General features: G+C 42.7%; 1 protein-coding gene across 1 annotated transcript in view; it reads right to left on the bottom strand.

Moving 5' to 3' along the window:
* The window catches only part of LOC120061035 (RNA-binding motif, single-stranded-interacting protein 2-like), a 35,065-nt gene that overhangs the window by 5,816 nt on the left and 13,456 nt on the right, over positions 1-15,793 (bottom strand). Inside the window, exon 4 of the mRNA XM_039010528.1 lies at positions 15,207-15,298. Coding sequence (XP_038866456.1) covers positions 15,207-15,298 — 92 coding nt within the window. The remainder of the gene's footprint in view (positions 1-15,206; positions 15,299-15,793) is intronic.

The following is a 15,793-nucleotide window of genomic DNA, read 5'->3' as shown; positions in this document are numbered from 1 at the left end:
GAGAGAGGCCTTTAACAACATACACACTTGCCTTTCTAAGCTTGAGGACATTTTGAGGAGGCTGTGGAGAGGAAAGAAAGGCACTGGAGATGTAGAGAAAAACTATTCTAGGAGAATGTTCTTGTAATGTTACCTGTAATATTCCCTTGATGTTTGAGTGTCCCGTTTTCCGTAAGTTAGGGGAACATTTGACCTGTTAGCAAAATCCTTCTGAGAATCTTTTTAGCATGGTTTGGTGTTCGAGTTAGGAAAACATTCTCTTAATGTCAAACAGAACATACACAAATCAAATGTTATTTGTCACATGCGCCGAATGCAACAGGTGTAGACTTTAGCGTGAAATGAGCCCTTTCCCAACAACGCAGAGTTAAAAATAAAAAAATGGAAATGGAAATAGTAACACAATAAAATAACAATAACAAGACTATATACAAGGAGTACTGGTACCGAGTCAATGTGCAGGGGTACGAGATAATTGAGGTAATATGTACATGTAGGTAGGGGTAAATGTGACTAGGCAATCAGGATAGATAATATACAGAGTAGCAGATATATATACAGTATGTGAAGGGTGTGAAAGTGTGTCTATGTGTGTGTGGCATCAATATACATGTGTGTGTGTTTGTTTTGTGTGTGTGAGCGTATGAAGTCGTATGTAGTCTATGTGTGTGTTGGAGTGTCATTGTAGTATGTCTGAGTGTGTGAGTAGAGTCCAGTGAGTGTGCATGGAGCCAGTGCAAGAGGGCCAGTGCAGATAAAAAAGGGGTCAATGCAAATAGTCAGGGTAGCCATTTGATTAACTGTTCAGTAGTCTTATGGCTTGGTGGTAGAACCTGTTCAGGAGCCTTTTGGTCCCAGACTTGGCACTCTGGTACCACTTGCCGTGTGGTAGCAGAGAGGACAGTCTATGACCAGGGTGGCTGGAGTGGTTGACACTTTTTAGGGCCTTCTTCTGACACCACCTGGTATAGATGTCCTGGATGGCAGGTAGCTTGGCCCCAGGGATGTACTGGGCTGTACTCATTACCCTCTGTAGCGCCTTATGGTTGGATGCCAAGCAGTTGCCATTCCAAGCGGTGATGCAGCCAGTCAAGATGCTCTCAACGGTGCAGCTGTAGAACTTTTTGAGGATCTGAGGACCCATGAAAAATATTTTCAGCCTCCTGATGGGGGAGAGGTGTTGTTGTGCCCTCTTTATGACCGTGTTGGTGTGTTTGGACCATGATAGGTCCTTAGTGATGTGGACACCGAGGAACTGGAAGCTCTCAACCCACTCCACTACAGCTCTGTCGATGTGAATGGGGACGTACTCTGCCTTCCATTTCCTGTAGTCCACGATCAGCTCATTTGTCTTGCTGACATTGAGGTAGAGGTTGTTGTCCTGGCACCACACTGCCTGGTCTCTGACCTACTCCCTATAGGCTGTCTGATCATTGTCAGTGATCGGGCTTACCACCGTCGTGTCGTCTGGAAACATAATGATGGTGTTGGAGTCTTGCGAGCCCACTCAGTCATTGGTGAACAGCAGGGGACTAAGCATGCACCCCTGAGGGGCCCCTGTGTTGAGGGTCAGCATAGCGAATGTGTTGTTGCCTAAACTCACCACCTGGGGGCAGCCCGTCAGGAAGTCCAGGATCCAGATGCAGAGGTAGGTGTTCAGTCCCAGGGTCCTTAGCTTAGTGATGAGCTTGGAGGGCACTATGGTGTTGAACGCTGAGCTGTAGTCAATGAACAGCATTCCAGGTCGGAAAGGGTAGTGTGGAGTGCAATAGAGATTGCATCATTTGTGGATCTGTTGGGGCGGTATGTGAATTGTAGTGGGTCCAGGGTGTCCGGGAGGATGGTGTTGATGTGAGCCATGACCAGCCTTTAAAAGCATTTTATGGCTACAGATGTGAGTGCTACGGGGCAATAATCATTTAGAGAGGTTACCTGGGCGTTCTTGGGCACAGGGACTACGGAGGTCTGCCTGAAACGTTACAGACTGGGTCAGGGAGAGGTTGAAAATGTCAGTGTAGACACTTGCACAGCTGTCCAGCGCATGCTTTGAGTACGTGTCCTGATAATCCATCTGGCCCTGCGGCCTTATGAATGTTGTTTAAAGGTCTTCCTCTCCCGAGCTTTCACTGGCCTCCAGCACACACACACTTATACACACACACTGCAGACGTTGGACTGATCAGAATTTTAGGTAGGCTAATTAACTTGTGAAGCTTATTATGTGAGCTTCATTAGAAGCGCTTAAATTAACTGACTACTATTTATTGATTTTTGTAGCCTACTCAGACTTTTGTAGCCTACTGGACTCAGAGAGTTACTCTCTCAAGTTGTCTTGTTGGGGCGAGTGACTCTTTGAACTTACAATGGCCGTTATAGTCGTTATATCTATTTATTGTGCTATTTGCCTCATGACTCCTGCGTGCTTTGTTGACTATGAACGTGCTTGTTTACCCAACTGTGGGACAGACTATGTTTGTTTCCACACTCGGGACTCTGACTCTCTATTGGTTACACAGACTCTTGGCCTCCCATCCTATTCTAACCACCTCTCGCCGGCTTTGTATTCATGTTATCTGATGACATTGCTGTACAATATAATCTTGTTGCTATCTGATGCACATTCAAATGTCATAGAAAATCAACACTGCAGAGCTCTCCCCTCTGCCGTGCCCTGATTGTATTACTGCTGATGATATCTGGAAATGTGCATGTACACCCTGGCCCATCTACTGTTGCTAGCCCCAATTCTGACTTGTGCTCTGAAATCTGTTCCACAGATTTCTGCTCTCGTAAAAGCCTGGGTTTTCTGCACGTTAACACTAGAAGCTTATTACCTAAAATGGATCAATTGAAAGTGTGGGTTCACAGCTCCAATCCAGATGTGCTGGTCATTACTGAGACGTGGTTAAGAAAGAGTGTTTTGAATGCTGATGTTAACCTTTCTGGTTATAACCTTTTTTGGCAAAACAGATCTTCCAAATGTGGGGGAGTGGCAATCATTACCAAGGAACACCTTCAGTGCTCGGTTGTCTCCACCAAGTCTGTCCCCAAACAACTTGATTTGCTGGTTTTAAGCATTACACTTTCAAATAGCTTCTTGTTGACTGTTGCTGGGTGTTATTGTCCACCATCAACACCGGCCTGTGCTCTACCTTCCCTAAACGCTCCCCTGGCCCCTTACACTGTCTGAATTTGTCCTAAACTGGAACCTCCTTAAACCACATGACCAAGCCCTAAAACAATGGGACTCCCTAAATCTTTCTCGGATTATTACCAATCCCACAAGGTATGACTCCAAACACCCAGAAAAGTCTACTCTCCTTGATGTTATCCTCACAAATAAACCTGATAGGAATCAGTCTGGTGTTTTCTGTAATGACTTTAGTGATCACTGTTTTACAGCCCGTGTTCGTAATGGCTGCTCACTGAAACGACCTGTCCTGATTTGTCATAGACGCTTGCTAAAAAACTTTAATGAGCAAGCCTTCCTTCTTGACCTGGCCTCTGTAAATTGGTATAGAGTCAGCTTGTTCCTCTCTGTCAAACACACTTAGACCTTCTTTTTTTGACATTTTCAGTGGTATTGTTAACAAACACGCCCCGTAAAGAAAATTTGAATTAAATTTGGTTCAGCCCCTGGTTCGACCGTGATCTGACAGAGATACACCAACTAAAGAATTCCATTTGGAGAAAGGCCCGGCACACACATACTCAGGCTGACTGGCTCTTGTTCAGGAAAATGAGAAATAAGTGCACTCAGACTATCTGGAAGGCCAAAGTTAGTTACTTTAAGGAGCAGTTCTCTCTCTGTGAGTCTAACCCCAAGAAGTTCTGGAAAACGGTTAAAGACCTGGAGAATAAACCCTCCTCCTCACAGCTGCCCATGTCCCTTTATTGTTGATGATGTGGTTGTTACTGACAAGGAGCTCTTTAATCACAACTTCATTAAGTCAGGATTCCTGTTTGACTCAACCATGCCTCATTGCCCGTCCAACATTTTCTCATCTCCCACCCATTCTAATGCGACTAGCCCCGATGCTCTACAAAGTTTCTCCCTGCAGGCAGTCATTGAGTCTGCGACGTTAAAGGAGCGCCTTAAACTTGACCCCCCAAAAAATATCTGGCTCAATTGGTTGAGACACTTTGTTTTTTAAGGTTGCAGCCCCTATCATCGCCAAGCCTATTTCTGACCTTTTTAACCTGTCTCTCCTCTCTGGGGAGGTTCCCTTTGCTTGGAAGGCAGCCACGTGTGTCCTTTATTTAAAGGGGGAGATCAAGCTGATCTGAACTGTTATAGGCCAATTTCTATTTTGCCCTGTTTATCAAAAGTGTTGAAAAACTAGTAAATAATCAACTGACTGGCTTTCTTGATGTCTATAGTATTCTCTCTGGTATGCAATCTGGTTTCCGCTCAGGTTATGGATGTGTCACTGCAACCTTAAAGGTTCTAAATGATGTCACCATTGCCCCTGATTCTAAGCAATGTTGTGCTGCTATTTGTATTGACTTGGCCAAAGCTTTTGATACAGTAGACCATTCCATTCTTGTGTGCCAGCTAAGGAATATTGGTGTCTCTGAGGGGTTTTTGGCCTGGTTTGCGAACTACCTCTCTCAAATAGTGCAGTGTATAAAGTCAGAACATCTGCTGTCTCAGCCACTGCCTGTCACCAAGGGAGTACCCCAAGGCTCGAACATAAGCCCCACGCTCTTCTCAATTTACATCAACAACATAGCTCAGGCAGTAGGAATCTTTCTCATCCATTTATATGCAGATGATACAGTCTTATACTCAGCTGGCCCCTCCCCGGATTTTGTGTTAAACGCTCTACAACAAAGCTTTCTTAGTGTCCAACAAGCTTTCTCTGACTTTAACCCTGTTCTGAACACCTCTAAAACAAAGGTCATGTGGTTTGGTAAGAAGAAAGCCCTCTCCCCATCGGTGTGACTCCTATCTCTGAGGATTTAGAGCTTGAGGTAGTCATACAAGTACTTGGGAGTAGGGCTAGACGGTACACTGTCCTTCTCTCAGCACACATCAAAGCTGCAGGATAAGGTTAAACCTAGACTTGGTTTCCTCTATCATAATCACTCCTTTTTCACCCAGCTGCCAAACTACCCTGTTTCAGATGACCATCCTACCCATGCTAGATTACAGAGATGTAATTTATAGATTGGCAGGTAAGGGTTCTCTCAAGCAGCTAGATGTTCTTTACCATTTGGCCATCAGATTTGCCACCAATGCTCCTTATAGGACACATCACTGCACTCTATACTTCTCTGTAAACTGGTCTCTGTATACCTGTCGCAAGACCCACTGGTTGATGCTTATTTATAAAATCCTCTTAGGCCTCACTCCCCCCTATCTGAGATACCTACTGCAGCCCCCATCCTCCACATACAACACCCGTTCTGCCAGTCACATTCTGTTAAGGTTCCCCAAAGCACACACATCCCTGGGTCGCCCCTCTTTTCAGTTCGCTGCAGCTAGCGACTGGAACGAGCTGCAAAAAACACTCAAACTGGACAGTTTTATCTCCATCTCTTCATTCAAAGACTCAATCATGGACACTCTTACTGACAGTTGTGGCTGCTTCGCGTGATGTATTGTTGTCTCTAACTTCTTGCCTTTGTGCTGTTGTCTGTGCCCAATAATGTTAGTACCATGTTTTGTGCTGCTACCATGTTGTGCTGCTGCCATGTTGTGTTGCTACCATGCTGTGTTGTCATGTGTTGCTGCCATGTTATGATGTTGTCTTAGGTCTCTCTTTATGTAGTATTGCGGTGTCTCTCTTGTCGTGATGTGTGTTTTGTCCTATTTTTTATTTTTTATCCTAGCCCCGTCCCTGCAAAAGGCCTTTTGCCTTTTGGTAGGCTGTCATTGTAAATAAGAATTTGTTCTTAACGGACTTGCCTAGTTAAATAAAGATTCAATTAAAAAATGTAATAGACACATTGGCTACGGAGAGTGTGATCACACAGTAGTTCGGAACAGCTGGTGTTCTCATGCATGGTTCATTGTTGCTAGCCTCGAAGCGAGCATAGAAGGAATTTGGTTCATCTGGTAGGCTTGCGTCACTGGGCAGCTTGCAGCTGGATTTCCCTTTGTAATCCATGATAGATTTATATTTTCCATGTCCTTGTTCAGCCATGACTCGGAGATTCATAGGATATTACAGTTCTTCAGATCACGTTGATAGGATAGTCTCGAGCGGAGCTCATCAAGTTTATTCTCCAGTGATTGCATGTTCGCCAATAGAACGGAGGGTAGAGGCTGTTTATCCACTCGCCGATGTAGTCTCGTCAGGTATCCCGCACGCCTGCCTCTATAACGCCGTCTCTTCCTTCTTTGAGTGTTGGGGATTTACGCCTGGTCCAGGATGAGCAATATGTTATTTGCCTCCAACTCATTGAAGTAGAAATCATCATCCAAATTGAGGTTAGTGATCGCGGTTCTGATGTCTAGAAGCACTTTTTGGTCATAGGAAATGAACAAAGAAAATAGCACAATTGGTCAGGAACCCGTAAAACGGCTGCTATTCCCTGCTCGCCATCTTGATTACCATGTTCCCAGAATATACCAGTTTTCTGAGAATATTCCATCAACGTCCAAACAACATGGTCGTCATATTCTCAGAATAAAATATATTAATGTTCTAGACACGTTTCAATAACATTTCTGTCTATCAGTTGATGGAAGGAACAGGCCCTGATTCATTCATAGCTCTTTGTCTATTGGCAAAGATACTCACACACACAGTACTTTTAACTGACATACATGACTACATTGTGCTTGTATACAGTAATTATTATTCAACAGTCCTCACATGGGATTTGAACTCACAACCTCTTTGTTCACAGTACACCGATCTTCCTGCTATGCCACCATGTACGTGTCGTTTAAGATGACTATTCTCCTCATTGATTTGAGATACTTATTTCAGCGATATAAGGGTTTTCGGTATAGTTGTCTGATGTTGGTGGGTCATGTTAACCTGTTTTAAGGATACTGCACTACGATCAATAAAAAAAATTACCAGAGCTGAGATTTACTTCAAAGTCCATGCACCCTATTACTTACACCTATCAAGTTGTTTCACATCCACAGAAGTGCCTAGGGTTTCTTTGGGACATTCCTAACTATACTGGGCCAATAATCACATGTCAAAGAGGGGGGTGCAACTCAATATTAGGAAGGTGTTCTTAATCTTACTGTATTGTTAAGAGCAGGGTGACTCCCTTAGCAGGTCTTGAACACTGGTCACCAGCACCAATGTCAAATGCCCTAACCACTTTCCCAATAAGGGATATCTTTAGGGCAAGTGCTTATTGGGCCAGTATAGTTAGGCCCTGCAAAGAAACCCTAACCCCTCCTCCCTAGGCACTTATGTAGATGAAATAACTTGATAGGTGTAATCAATAGGGTGAATGCACTTTGAAGTAAATCTTAACTCTGTTAAAAGTACAAAAAAAGATATATTTTATTGATCATAGTCATTCAGTAGTATCATTAAACAGGCTAACATGCCCCACCAACATTAGACAACCATACATCTCTCAAGTTGTGGGAACGTTTGTTGTTAGCTGGGAGTCTGGCTGGACTTCTCTCTCCCTACTCCTCTCTCTGTCTCACTCCCTCTCTCTCTGCCTCACTCCCTCGCTTGCTCTCTCTCTATCTCCCTCTCTCTCTGTCTCTCTCTCTTAAGTCTTTGCCCCCCCCCCCCCCCCCCCCCCCCCTTCAACACTTTATTAGACAGCCAGTCACTGAGAGAGAAGAAGACAGGCCCATTGTGTGAGACTAGCTGTGTTAACAGGACTGAGGGTTCATGCGTCAGTGAAGTAATATGATATCACAGAATAATTGCAATTCAATGGGCTCTGAGTCTCTACGATAATTGGGTGATCTTTGTGGAGAATTATACACTGTGTGAGGGCAGATTTGGACAGAGACTTTTGGAAATCATTCTGATTCATTCCTATGGCTCCACACTCCATCATATTCCCAATGGGGCTCTGACCAGGGCATGACTAAATGTGTCAGTCACATGCATAATCCTGACCTTGAATTCATATGCAGGTATCAGTAAAATAATGCAGCTGTGACAAATACGATCTGAAACTCAAGGAGCTAAGTAGTCCTTCCCAAGTAGGAATGCTTGGATTATGTCATATTCTTTTGATTAATTTGATATATTTTCCACTTCTACTCAGTAAACTACCTGCCTGCCCAAACAAATTGAATTGAAATAACAGGAAAGTAAGATAGTTGTATGATAGCGTATCTGAATCTCAATCATAACTGTTTTGCATATTCATTAGTGTGCAGATGTGATTAAAAAGCTGTAAAATGCATTTGATATTCATCTCAAGCTCATGAATTATGCATAGTGTAATCACTGCGACCTGCAGTGAAGGTGATTTGTCTCTCCCTGAGGAACACACACAAACGCACACGCACACACACACACACACACACCTCTCATTGTCACATCATCAACAACAAACACCAAACCCACAGTTTGCAACCACACACACACTATTCCAACCATCACAGACACACACACCCAACACCACTGAGAACCCAACTATTTTAGAGAACGTTCCCTTCGAGGCAATCTGCAGTTCAAACAATAACAAAGCAGTTTGGTAAACAGCTGAGGGATGGGGCTGGAGAAATGTAACCACTCTCAAATTCATAGACAGAGATATGGATGCAAGGACTGACCATCCATGATATCCAAAATATTGTTTTAATCATGTTTTGAGGCTATGGAGTGTTGGTTTACAATTGCATTGTTTACAAACAATTGTGTAAACAAGCTTATATTATTGGTTGTGATGGGGTACGACAGTCTCAAAAGGTCATTAACTGATGTTTTCATAGGAATGTTCCTGTGATGTACAAGGAATGTTTCCAAGAGACCATTCCCTTAATATAACATAGAACTTACCCAGAACCTGTTTACCATGTCCTCAGAACGTAAGATGTTCGTGTTCTAGACACGTTTCATGGGAACGTTGCGAGAACGTTTCTGTGTCCGAAAGATAAAAATGAATTACACATCACGTCTTGTTACAGGGCCAATCAAGGTCCTGATTGGTGAACCACTGATCCATTCATAGCTCTTAGTCAGTTGAAAAAGTTAGGGATACTCCCACACACAGCGCTTTTATTATACACTGAGCGGACAAAACATTAGGAACACCTTCCTAATATAGAGTTGTACCCTCTACTTTTTCCCACAGAACAGCCTAAATTCTTCGGGGCGGGGACTCTACAAGGTGTTGAAAGCGTTCCCCAGGGATGCTGACCCATGTTGAATCCAATGCTTCCCACGGTTGTGTCAAGTTGGCTGCATGTCATTCGGGTGGTGGACCATTCTTGATACACACAGGAAACTGCTGAGCGAGGAAAAACTCGGCAGCGTTGCCGTTCTTGACACACTCAAACCGGTGCGCCTGGCACCTTCTACCATACCCTGTTCAAAGGCACTTAAATATTTTGTCTTGCCCATTCACCTTCTGAATGGCACCCACACAATCCATGTCTCAATTGTCTTAAGGCTTAAAAATCTTTCTTTAACATGTCTCCTCCCCTTCCTCTACACTGATTGAAGTGGATTCAACTGGTGACATCACCTGGTCAGTCTATGTTATGGAAAGAGCAGGTGTTCCTAATTGTTTGTTCACTCAGTGTACAACATTTTTTACTTTCATATGTGACATAGTACATGATTATATTGTGCATGTTCATTTATACAGTAATTATTATTCAACATATCCTCACCTGGGATTTGCACTCACAACCTCCTGGTTCATTGTATGCCGATCTTCCTACTACATCACCATGTCCATGGCAGGTACCACTTAATCTGACAGTCCTCATCAGTGACTTGATTTACTTATTTCAACAATTTAAGGGTTTTCAGTATAGTTGTCTGATGTTGGTGGAGCAGATTAACCTGTTTTAATTGTACTCCTGAATCACTATGATCAATACAAGTTTTTCTTAAATGTACTTTTAACAGAGCTTTCCCGAGCTTTCCATATCTCCCTCACTAACTTTAAGCACCAGCTGTCAGAGCAGCGCACAGATCACTGCACCTGTACATAGCTCATCTGAAAATAGCCCATCCAACTACCTCATCCCCATGTTGTTATTTATTATTTATTTTTCTTCTCCTTTGCACCCCAGTATCTCTACTTGCACATTCATCTTTGCACATCTATCACTCCAGTGTTTAATTGCTAAATTGTAATTATTTCGCCACTATGGCCTATTTATTGCCTACCTCCCTTATCTTACCTCATTTGCACACACTGTATATAGACTTTTTCCTCTATTGTATTATTGACTGTATGTTTGTTTATTCCATGTGTAACTCTGTGTTGTTGTTTGTGTCGCACTGCTTTGCTTTATTTTGGCCAGGTCGCAGTTATAAATGGGAACTTGTTCTCAACTGGCCTACCTGGTTAAATAAATGTGAGAAAAAAAATAATAATAATTTAAAGAATACTTCAAAGTGCATTCACCCTATTGCTTACACCTATAGTTACTGTATAAATGAACATGTAATTATGTATGTCGAAGTCTGACAAATATGTACTTTGAAAACACTGTATGTTGAAAGCACTGTGTGTGTGTGTGTGTGTGTGTGTGTGTGTGTGTGTGTGTATCCCTAAACTTGCCAACAGACAGAAAGAGCTGTGAATGGATCAGTGGTTCACCAATCAGGGCCTTGATGGGCTTGGTATTGATATTTTATTAGGATCCCCATTAGCTGTTACAAAATCCCAACTAGCTGTTGTGAAAGCAGTAGCTACTCTTCCTGAACCATGACATAATAAAGAGAGCATTAATAGACACGAACAGCTCAAGATCAGAACTACGTACATTTAAAAACGGCATTCATAGCCTACATATCAATACATACACACACAAAATATCTAGGTCAAATAGGGGTGAGGTGTTGCTTTATCTGTTTTTTGAAACCAGGTTTGCTGTTTATTTGAGCAATATGAGATGGAAGGGAGTTCCATATACTCATGGCTCTAGATAATACTTGAAGTTTTTTGTCAGTGCTGAGTGTAAGTTGACTATGAAAACAATGTGGAATTTTCAACACATTAATGTTTCTTTATAAAAAATAAGAAATGATGCAGTCAGTCTTTCCTCAACTCTTAGCCAAGAGAGACTGGTATGTATAGTATTAATATTAGCCCTCTGATTACAATGAATAGCAAGACATGCTGCTCTGTTCTGGGCCAGCTGCAGCTTAGCTAGGTCTTTCTTTGCAGCACTTGACCACATGACTGGACAATAATCAAGATAAAACAAAACTAGAGCCACCAGTGTGGTGTCAAAAAAGCAGAGCATCTCTTTATTATGGGCAGACATCTCCCCGTCTTTACAACCATTGAATCTATATGTTTTGACCATGGCAGTTTACAATCTAAGGGAACATCAAGAAATTTAGTCTCCTCAACTTGATCAACAGCCACACCATTCATTACCAGCTTTAGCTGAGGTCTAGAGCTTAGAGAATCATTTGTACCAAATACAATGCTCTTAGTTTTAGAGATGTTCAGGGCCAGTTTATTACTGGCCATACATTCCGAAACTGACTGCAACTCCTTGTTAAGGGTATCAGTGACTTCATTAGCTGTGGTTGCTGATACGTATATGGTTGTATCGTCTGCATACATGGACACACAGGCTTTGTTTAACGCCAGTGGCAGGTCATTGGTAAAAATAGAAAAGAGTAGAGGGCCTAGAGAGCTGCCCTGCAGTTCACCACACCTCACATGTTTGACATTATAGAGGCTTCCATTAAAGAAAACCCTCTGAGTTATATGAGGTAAATAGCTCTGAATCCCCGATATGGCAGAGGTTGAAAAGCAATAAAACATATGTTTTCTCAACAGGTTATGATCAACAATACCGAAGGCTGAACTGAAATCTAACAGTAGTCATTTGTGTCAATGCAGTACATATTGAGTGCCCTTCTCTATAAGTCTGTTGTCAATTTGTTTACAGAGAAATAGCATTGTATTTGGTCAAACATCATTTCCATATGTTTACTAAGAGCTGGCAACAAGCTGATTGGTCTGCTGTTAGAACCTGTAAAGGCCGCTTTACCAATCTTGGGTAGCGGAATGACTTTGGCTTCCCTCCAAGCCTGAGGACAAACACCTTCCTCTAAACTCAGATTTAAGATATGACAGATACTTTGCCAATTAAGTAATCATTAAAATAATTGGCAACACCATATGATTCGATAAAAGAGTTGAATTTGTCTTTCTGCCCCTAATTTCATTTAAAGTACTCAAAAGTTTTTGTTCCATCATTCTTGTCTTCATAATACAGTTTCTTCTTCTTTTAGTTGAGTTTATTCACATAATTTCTCAATTTGCAATAAGTCAGCCAGTCAGATGTGCACCCAGACTTATTAGCCACTCCTTTTTCCCCATCTCTTTCAACCATACAGCTTTTCAATTCCTCATCAATCCATGGAACCTTAACAGTTGTAACATATAGATTCTTAACAGGTGCATCAATAATTGGAAGAAGCAATTTCATAAATTCATCAAGTGCAGCATCTGGATGCTCCTTATTAATCACTTTTTTATTTTTTTATTTTTTTTACATCATCCACATAAGTCTCAGCGAAATCTTTTGTATGATCTCTTATACACAGTTTTAGGCCCAGCTATTGGAACTTTCCTGGATATAGCCACTATATCGTGATCACTGCATCCAATGGGGACAGATACAGCTTTAGAACACAGTTCTACAGTATTAGTTAATGTGATCGATACATGTGGATGATCTTGTTCCTGTAGTGTTTGTAAACACCCTGGTAGGTTGATTAATAACCTGAGCCAGATTACAGGCACTGGTTACAGTGAGAAGCTTCCTCTTGAGCGGACAGCTTGATGAAAACCAGTCAATATTCAGGTCCCCAAGAAAGTAGACCTCTCTGTTTACATCACATACACTATCAAGCATTTCACACACATTATTTAGATACTGACTGTAGCAACACCCCAAAATAATAGTCTTTAGACGAGGCAAATGAACCTGCTACCACAGCACTTCAATAACAATTGGCATGAGATCTTCTCTAAGCATTACAGGGATATGGCTCTGAATATATACAGCAACACCTCCCCCATAAGCATTCCTGTCTCTTAGATGTTATATCCTTGTATTGCTACTGATGTATCATCAAAGGAATTATCTAAGTGAGTCTCAGAAATTGCTAATATGTGAATGTTATCTGATGTTAGCAAGTTACTGATTTCATGAACCTTATTTCTAAGGGTACATATATTAATATGGGCTATTTCCAGCCCTGGGTAGCTTCTCAGAGATAGACATAATATGGAAAAGAACAAACGAATCAAGAGAAAAGAGAAAACAACATTCAGCAGTCCATTAATCAGTTGGTGTGTGTGTGTCCTGCGGAGTTGAAGCTACAAACTCATAGGCTTGGAAACAGTAACAAGGCCTGAAAACTCAGAAAACTGGAAACCAGAGTGTTCTTTCAACGTTCTCATAAAACATGTCTAGACCATTCATATCTTATATTCTGAGAACATGGCAACCATGTTCTGTGTATGTTTGATGTGACGTTGATGGAGTATTCTCCTAACCCTCCGAAAACTGGACACCGGCTTGTTCTTGCAACGTTCTCATGAAACGTCTCTAGAACATTCATATCTTATATTCTGAGAACATGGCATCCCTGTCCTGTATATTTTTGATGGGACGTTGATGGAAAAAAAAATTGATCCCTCAGACAACTGGACACATGAATATTGCAGCAATGTCCCATTAAACGTGTCTAGAACATTAATGTTGTATATTCTGAGAACATTATAACCACATTGTAGATAAGTTATTCTTGACATTAAGGGAATGTTCTCCTAACGTTAACACCAAAATATGCTAAAAAGGTTCTCAGAACGTTTTTGCTAACATAGATGTATTTTTTTATTTATTTAACCTTTATTTAACTAGGCAAGTCAGTTAAGAACACATTCTTGTTTTACAATGACGTCCTACCCCGACCAAACCCGGACGACGCTGGGCCAATTGTGGCCCACCCTATGGGACTCCCGATCATGGCCGGTTGTGATACAGCCCAGAATCAAACCAGGGTCTGTAGTGACGCCTCTAGCACTGCAACGCAGTGCCTTAGAACGCTGCGCCACTCAGAAGCAATATATAGAATGTTCCCCTGACTAACGGAGAACTGGACCACTCAAACATTACGGGAACATTATGGGTAACATTACAAAAACGTTCTCTCTCCCTAAAATTGTTAGGTGGGAAGCTGATCTCCATTTGTGCTGGATTACTGACATTCACAAGTGTTCTCACATACTGAATAACCCATATTTCAGTCTGCATGTATGTCTGGTGTTCATTGGGAGGTTTACAACCTTGGCTGATACGTACCCAGACACATTTCTGACTCATTGTGAGTCATTCTGGTGAAATTTCATCTGCTCTGTTCTGATTCTGTGGGCTGTGTGTGTGTGTGTGTGTAGTTGCCAAGTGTAAGTTTAGTGTGTGTCAGAAATGGTGTGGGGCTGAGGTTGGAGCAGTTTGTGTGTGTGTGTGTGTGTGTGTGTGTGTGTGTGTGTGTGTGTGTGTGTGTGTGTGTGTGTGTGTGTGTGTGTGTGGGTGTGGGTGTGTGTGTGTAGTTGCCAAGTGTACGTTTAGTGTGTGTCAGAGATGGTGCGGGGCTGAGGTTGAAGCAGTCTGTGTGTGTGTGTGTGCGGTTGCCAAATGTGTGGTTTGAGAGTGTGCCGAGAGGCCAGCCGGTGGGACAAGGCTCGTGGTTGGGCACTGGGCCCTGGTACTGGGCTGGGGAGGCTGGGGAGAGAGCTGCTCAGACAGTGACTCAGCCTCCTGCCTCCCTCCACCAGGGAGAACAGGCTAGCCCTTTGTACAGGTTGCTGAGGGAGCAGGAGCTGCTTGCCTGGGACACACTCCCTGAGCACCTCTGTAAGACATACATGCAGGCACACATACACACACCGATGGGCTTAATTGGTCAACACACTACTCTCTCAAGGGTCACCACACAAAGACAAAAGAACAACCACAACAAGGAGAGCTCTGCTCTCAGAAAGGGGGGAGCGATATAGAAACAGGGGGAGCTAGAGAGAGAGAGAGAGAGAGAGAGTAGACATCTTACCTTAGCCATCTGAGCCTGGACTCCACCAGCTTTCAGTGCGGTCACTGCTTTCTGTGCAGCGGACGGACTGTCAAAGTCAACAAAGCCATAGCCTACAGGGACAACGACAGACAAACATACTTTGAGTTGTGACACTGAGAAGTACATACCATGGCAACAGGCCTAGGGCAGGGAGTTTTCTGACTAGGACTATGTGACCTGACCAGGAAAAACGTAAAACTATAGACTATAACTAGGGACCAGGGTTATTCCTTGCCAGGTAACATGATAATGAAAACCATCTGTCCCTAGGCATGAACATAGAGATAGATACAGTATCTACCTATGGCCATGACACCTCAAATCATGCAGGTCCTGTGCAGGTAAGCATTGAATGGGGCTGAAACAGCAGACAGGTTAAGGATAATATGACAGAACAGAATCTCTCCACTACTGCACTGTGGACAGGTTTAGGATAACGCTACAGAACAGAACCTCTGTGGTGGAGGCAGGTTTAGGAGAATAGTCTATCCTTCTACTGTGGCCAGATGTGGCCAGAACGCTACGCTGCCCACGTTTTGGGTTACATCACGAAAACACCAGCTTAG

Source organism: Salvelinus namaycush, chromosome 16 (assembly GCF_016432855.1).
Source record: "Salvelinus namaycush isolate Seneca chromosome 16, SaNama_1.0, whole genome shotgun sequence".
Classification (NCBI taxonomy): Eukaryota; Metazoa; Chordata; class Actinopteri; order Salmoniformes; family Salmonidae; genus Salvelinus; species Salvelinus namaycush.
Note: the sequence above shows the minus strand (reverse complement) of the source record. Positions and strands in the feature narration are given on the sequence as shown.